We start from the raw sequence: 7162 nt of genomic DNA, 5'->3' as shown, positions 1-7162 counted from the left end.
TGCTCGGCTTCTGTGCGGACACGGCGCTGGGTACTGGTTTTCTCTTGGTGCTTCTCTGCGTCGTCTGCCTGCCGTCCCTCGCCGGATCCCTCACTTTCTCCAGCGTCCTTCGTAGGCCAGAGCGCACGTGGAAATGTACGGATCGATGTGCGTTTGCTCCTTTGTAATCTATACATGTCGCAATGCCTGCATTTGCATAACGAGGCTCAGAAGGACGTATGGGGTTATCAGCAGTCCGATAAGGTTGTTTGTTTAGGTTTTGGTTTGTTTTTGTTTTTTTTGGCAACTGGCTCGTTTTTCTTGTTTTTCAAATTTCGGTTTTTGTTTTGTTTTCACAATAGCCCGGTTCCTTCTTATTTAGCGCCGCTCGCATTTATGGCTATCCAGACGTAACACGCAGCCAGGGTGGGTAGGGAGGGGAGCAGAAACTGGACCGTGTCAGCCTCGGTGTGTGACCTTTTCCGCAAACCGTCCATCGGCAAGCGAATCCGCCCCGGGCGAAGCACGGACTGTGGAAAGCCCCCTTGGAGCTGCCCACGTGTGGCAGTCGGAATCGGGGACCTGAGAAGTGTCCGCACCTGTCCCCTGGCTCACTGACACCTGCGGAGCGAGACCCACGCCCACTGCAGCGAAGTCAGGCAGAGTTCATAGGGTTCCCGCACGGTGAAAGCAACTTTTTCAACGACTCTCATTATTTCAAACGGAATCACAGGAATGAAGTCCGTGAACTATTATTGCCGCTTATGTTACTTCTTAATTAGGTACTGAATTTCGTTTCATTATTCCGTAATTCAATCATGTCCGTGTCTCTGAAAGCTAGGAATGTAAAGTGGAGGGAAAACGTCATTGACATTTATTTCATTCCCTCTGTCCAACGGGTGTTTTTATGACGTTTGAAGATTTTTCTAAGCGTTTCAGTAACGGCCGCCGCAGGAGAGGTGCGCGGCTGTGTTCACGGTCGCCACGGCGCAGCCGAGGACCGCGGAGCCGGAGCCAGACGTTCAAAGCCAACGGCTCCGACCGGGCCCCTTGCGACCGTGCGGCTCATGCTTTCGGCGTGCGAGCCCGTGGCCAACGCAGTCCCGTGTGTTAACTTAACGATGACAAGTGACAACGAAGCCTCCCCAGTCGTGGAGCAGCTCTGTCGCATTCGAAGGCAAAGCAAATTCCAGGCGCCGCTTCCGCTCGGCCCGGTGCAGCGACGTCCAGGGACGAGGTCTCCAAACGCAGGAGCAGGCGGAGGCCTTCAGACATCGGGCTCCATCTCAGCTTTTCCAGCAAACGGGGGAGCCCTCGGCCCTTTCTAAGCCTTGAAAAGTTTGCTCCCCAAACAGAAGTAGCTTTTGAAAAATGCCCCGCTCAACATCCAGTCGGTGATTTGACTTGTGTCAAACTGACTGAGCGCGAGGCTTCGCAGAATGACGGAAGTCGGCTAATTCAGGGACAGGATGGTCGCGAGAGGACACTGCGAACATCTGCCACTAGGTCCCTGAGCAGGAGCCCGGTCGGCCTTGAGAGCGGCGCCTTGCCACTGGGCTCGCCACTGGGTGAGAAGCCGGGACATCCTAGCGGCCAGAGCCCACGTGAGGAGCTGGCGGGGGCCGCGAGTCTGGGGGTTCGCCTGCCGCTCCCCGAGCTCACACCCTTCCTGTCCTCGAGGAGCGTTCTCACGGGGACAGGGCACGGCCGAGCTGGCGGGGGTTCCTGAGAACCGGCCCCATGACCAGGCTGGCAAGACGCTCATCCCCCTGCGGCTCAGCATCCCATGCCAGGAGGGACCTCACCGAATCTCCCTTTCGTGGCCGGAGAAGCCACATCCCCGAGTGTGAGAAAGAGCTCGGCCTCGCCGCAGCCCCTCGTCTCGCCCAGTGCACACGGACGGTGCGTGCCGTGGTGGAGACCAGAGCACTGGGCCCGGAGCCTCGGTGCCCGGGCCCCAACCTGGCTGGGTCCCGGCCCCCTGTGAGGTCACGGACAGATGACTAACTTTAACACGGGGTGTGGGACGATGGCTAATTGACTCACGTGCGCCACCCAGAGCAGAGCTGGGCACGAGGTGCGGCCTGCTCACCGTTTCCATGGCGACTGCATTCGCGCTGTTATGGCTGTCACTGTTCTGGCTGTCACTGCGGCCGGGTGGCCTCCGCGCTGGTCCTCCCTGAAACCCTCTTTCTTGATGTCACTTGACTACTCAGAAATGGCCAGTGGCTACTGATTTTTCGGCCTCACAAATGCTAACTCTGCTGCCTGAAAATTAAAAGACACTTAAACGAGGGTCTGCTGTTTATCTGCCGCCCCAGCCAGAATCCGCTGTCCCTAAACTCAGAAAACTTTTTCTTCCCTTTGTGACGTTTTTCCCACCCTCACGCGCACTCGGTCTCACTCGCCTTTGAATGCGCAGCTCAGACTCTCCTGCCAGTGGGAACCTGCGCGTTACGGTAGAACAGACCCGGCTATCGGCGATCGAATGGATTCTGCATCTAAACTCCATCGCAGCGCCTAATGTCCGCGGTCAAAGTTGGGGAGCTAAGCATCGGAAAGAGGCTCGCTCACGACTCCTCTTTCTGGAACATCACAACTCCAGACTTTCGTAATATCCGCCGTGGACCGTGTTTTCTCGGAAAGGGTAGAGACCATCTTCATAAAGTGCCTGAGCTTAGTAAATATTTATGTACCAAATTAATCGCACGAAACCCTACTCTTTAAATATTTGCGTGTGTTTATTGCAGTGGAATTTGTTGGCACGGTTGCTGGCAATCGCGCGTACTTTTCTGAGCACCGAGGACGTGTTTATTTCTCAGTCACTCAGTTTGGAGTTGACTAAGAACGATTTCGTGTAGACACCCAATTAAATATGTGGTCATCTTGACTTTTAATGACTAATGAATACTTCCATTTTTTTCTCCTGAGGTTCAGAGTGCTACAACCTGCCTAAAAGTCTGACCGAATATTCTCTGCGAGATTTGAAACCTTACACAGAGTATAACGTGTCAGTGCACGCCTTTGTGGTGGGGAAAGTCCGGCGTAATGGAACTTCTAAGAAGTGCAGATTTAAAACAATGGAAGCGCGTAAGTTATGGGAAATACATTGATCTGGCTCGTTTGTTTACATCTAGGGTTTTTTATAATAATTTTAAATACGATACTTAACCAACTGTCTTCCTGGGTCCTCTGTGTCTATATCCTTCTCAGATACAATCATGAGAATTATAAGAATGAAGTACGAGGGCGTATTAACCAGTACAATCTATGAGATTTCAGGCAATTAAGTACCTACCTGACTTAGATGAAAACAAACGGTCTGTTGTGTGCCCGATTATCCGGAAGATTATCCGCAGACCGACGCCCAGGGACGTCTCGCCCACCACGCGTGCGCTTGCCAACCTCCGCTTAGCTGACCAAACACTCCGGAAAACACACTATTTCGTCGGCGTTTCCCTCTGTTACACTGAACGCCTGCCGTTTTATTAGAGGGCGCATTTCCCATTCGGGGTTCTGTGTCGGTGGCACCTGGCCCTTGCCACCTGTACGGACGCTGCCACCATCGTCTCAAGGCCCACAGCTAACCTGCCTCCCAGGGGCACCTTAACTCCTCCACGGTCAGAGACGAGAGCCACACGTGGGAGCCAGCACTGCGGCCGCCGGGGCCCCAGCTGGCACCAGGCTCGTGTCCTCTGCAGGGCCAGACACGTGAGGTTTCGGTTTAAAAATCCACTCTTCGAGCTTCATGCTCTTGTTATTGTCCTGAATTTCTGAGCTATCAGGGAGAACAAAGACAGTCTGCTGCGGCTCATGAAGATGCAGCTGGGCAGGCACTCGTGGGGACAGTCAGGCACGGCAAGGGAGGAGGGCGTGGGTGGCGCGCAGGCCTTCGGGGTCTCTGATCCCCTCGCGTCCCCCACACCCAGAGCATCGAGTCGTCTAAACACGCATTCACCGAAAGGTGCCCGTGACCACTCTGTCTTCCCCCGACAGCGCCAAGCCAGGTCAGGAACGTCAAGATCTCCCGGATGTCAGACAACACTATGCGTGTGATCTGTGATCCGCCTCTGGACTTCAACGGTCCCGGGGAATGCTGCTACAAGTTGGACATCAAAACTGGGGGCACCCAGGTTGGAAACAAATCACAGCGAAATTGCCTCTTCATCGTGGAAGATCTCTACTACTCAACGCAGTACGACTTTGAGGTAAGGTTATAATTTCTGTCATCGCGAACGAGAAGGCTCGTTATACTGTCCTTCCAATAACTGGGAAGCTCTGAAATCTAAGGGAATCACACTTTAAAAGTCTTAGAAGTTCGACTCCGAACTTTTCACTCTTAGTGCAAAAAACAGTTGTCCAAAGTAAATCTTTGGTCAATATGTTAACATAGTACTTTTATATTATAATATATCACGTGTTGATAATATCACCTTCAACATATTATCAACATTCCGAATACCCGGTTTGGTAAACTTTATTTTTCGTACAGCTAAATGATCGCTCCTGTATCAAGTAGCACGTGTCATGCACTATAGATTATTACTTTGCCAGATCTTTTATTTACCTTGATTCTTTTGTCTTTGTTCATGTGACTTTTTAAATTGCAAAAATGGTTAGAAAATAGTAGAAATAAAAAGATATGTACTGGGGAAAACTGTGATACAACTCATAGCAACAAAAAATAGTAGAAATAAATAAGTTTTGACTGTATCCCGTGTCTATCTTATTTATCACTCTTTTCTCTACGGCCGACATAAAATTTAATGAGTAGATTTTTAGAGTGGAATGTTCTTACTATTGAAAATGCTAAAGAGTTTGCATTGTAATTTGGAAGTTTTTAAATTTACCTGTTTTTTCAGAGGGTGAGTCTACATTTCTGGCGCTTGAATGTTTTTTATTGTGATTAGTTATTAGGTTATAAAAGATCATTGGTTTTTACATGTCCCGCCTTTTGGAATTTAGAGAGTATTTTTTACAGTGTGGTATATGATACCTGTTTATAAATCTACTGTGAGTACTGGGGAAATGACATATTCTTCACGGGATAAAAGCTGAGATATATATTTTCCGGAGTTATTCTATTTACCAACTCCTTTTAATGATATTATTCAGATCTCTTTTTAACTTGTTTGTTTGTGTTTTTTTTGCCAGACTCTTCTTGCTTTCTTCCTTTTGTCAGTTTCTCTGTATATCTAAACTATTTTTGCTTTATTCGTATCAATACTATGAAATGCAGGTATTTATGGTACTTATGTCTCTACTGTAGGTTTTACCCTGTATCACTGAGAGCATCAGTCTTCATCATTGTAACCCTGTGAACTAATCTCACTTTCACATAAATATAGTGATTCTTACATTGTTTTATTCCCATTTACCCTGTGAAAAATTTTGTGTGCATTTTATGTATAACTCTAGTAAACAGTGTACAGTAGAATTTTCTTTTTAAATAAAATGTAAAATTATTAGCCTATTAATAGGGAATTTAACTTTAAATTATGAATATTTTGATGTGCAGGATTTTATTCCTTAGGTTTCACTTATTCTTGCTGTTTATTATTACTATTATCGCTAAATGGACTAAGATTTCTTTATATCTTTTTCACTGTTAAATATTTTCTTTTAAAAAATATTTAATAAATATTGAAATAACCTTGCAGTTTCAACTTTAAATTAAAGATACCTAGCCTATTTTTAATGAAAATAAACGGCATCATATGTGAAATAACGTGTTACATTATGATATACAAATTGACATTAGAAAATGATTTTCTCTTTTATTACTGAAATTCAGATCTACTTTTACAATGGGAAATATAATGGACGTTCCACTACTGTTTCTCGATCAACATCCTGTAAGTTATTAGTTGGCTATATATTATATTTATATTATGTTATTTTATATTCACATCATATTTAATTATTACATGTTTACATTATATATTTTCCATAAGCATAGTATTTTAAGTTATCTGAAAAAACATGTACAGGTGAACATCATATTAAAATATAATATCTTCAATTCAAAATTAGAGATTCGATTATTAAAGGATAGATTTTATAAAATAATCATGAAAGAAAGAATTAAACCTACATGACAACATCTCATAAAAGGGCATTATTTAAAGGAAAGAAAATTGCTCTCCTGTATTCTAATTACTCTCTTGAGATATAAAATGCTTTTATTGGTTCCGAAGAATAATATAAACAAAATTCATAACATCAGAAATTCATGTATTTGGTCTCATTCTAAATATGTTATTTTTTTTTTGAAACTCTCAAAATAAATAAAAATCTTAAAATGTAAGTACTTTAGAGGTGATTATTCAAGAAACCCAGCAAAAATATTTATATTTGACATAATAATCTCTCTTCGTGTGTTATTTTTCGTTTCTAGATAATTCTAAAGCACTGATTATATTTCTGGTGTTTCTGATTATTGTGACAGCAGTTGCCCTGCTCATTGTTCTCTATAAAATCTATGATCTGCATAAGAAAAGATCCAGGTAAGAGTTGGTTTCAAAATGAAAAAATATATAGATAGTAATAACAATGAAAGCCCTCGTCTGCGAGGCGAGTTTAGAACCAGTTAAGTGAAAAATGTCCCGATGGCACGAAGTCTAGTTTGTCACTAAACTTTCAATCGAGGATTGTTAGTACGATCTTATTGGTTTATAGTAAATCTTATTTCCTACATGGACTAATAAGGTGGTGGATTTCTTTTAATAATAACCCATGAAAGAATGTGTGTCTATTTTTTTAGTACACAGTGGGTCAGAGGGATCTGGGAGTGAGTGACACAGGCAAAGGAAAGGAGAGAAATTGTCTGGAGAAATACGCGTATTCCTTTGGCCAGGAACGACTCCATCTTATGAAAAGCAGGCGTTCCAGAGTAACTGAGTCACTTAGCCGAGTTTAGCAGACGCCTCGTGGCTGGTTTCTTCCTCCCTCGTTTTTTCTTCCCTGTCCTCTTCTCTGCTCTCTTTTCCCTTTGTACCCCCTTCTCTCCTTCCTCCGGGAAGTTCATTCAATGCAAAACGAATGCCAACTGAATTTTATGTTTCTGGAGAATGTAGAAACTTACAATTCTTATTTTCACAGCAACTTAGATGAACAACAAGAACTTGTTGAAAGGGGTAAGTATGAGTTTTTTGTTTTCTGGTTTTTTTACTGACAAGTTATC

General features: G+C 44.6%; 1 protein-coding gene across 5 annotated transcripts in view; it reads left to right on the top strand.

Annotated features, from left to right (window-relative positions):
* Positions 1-7162, top strand: part of PTPRC (protein tyrosine phosphatase, receptor type C) — an 83807-nt gene that overhangs the window by 61418 nt on the left and 15227 nt on the right. For 4 of the 5 annotated variants that reach the window (XM_025044713.1, XM_025044720.1, XM_025044718.1 and 1 more), the window contains 5 exons: positions 2911-3069; positions 3976-4187; positions 5774-5834; positions 6377-6485; positions 7081-7115. In XM_025044713.1, the coding sequence (XP_024900481.1) occupies positions 2911-3069; positions 3976-4187; positions 5774-5834; positions 6377-6485; positions 7081-7115 (576 nt within the window). The remainder of the gene's footprint in view (positions 1-2910; positions 3070-3975; positions 4188-5773; positions 5835-6376; positions 6486-7080; positions 7116-7162) is intronic. The other variant, XM_025044716.1, reaches the window with a different exon arrangement.

This window comes from Pteropus alecto, unplaced genomic scaffold (assembly GCF_000325575.1).
Source record: "Pteropus alecto unplaced genomic scaffold, ASM32557v1 scaffold90, whole genome shotgun sequence".
NCBI lineage: Eukaryota > Metazoa > Chordata > Mammalia > Chiroptera > Pteropodidae > Pteropus > Pteropus alecto.
Note: the sequence above shows the minus strand (reverse complement) of the source record. Positions and strands in the feature narration are given on the sequence as shown.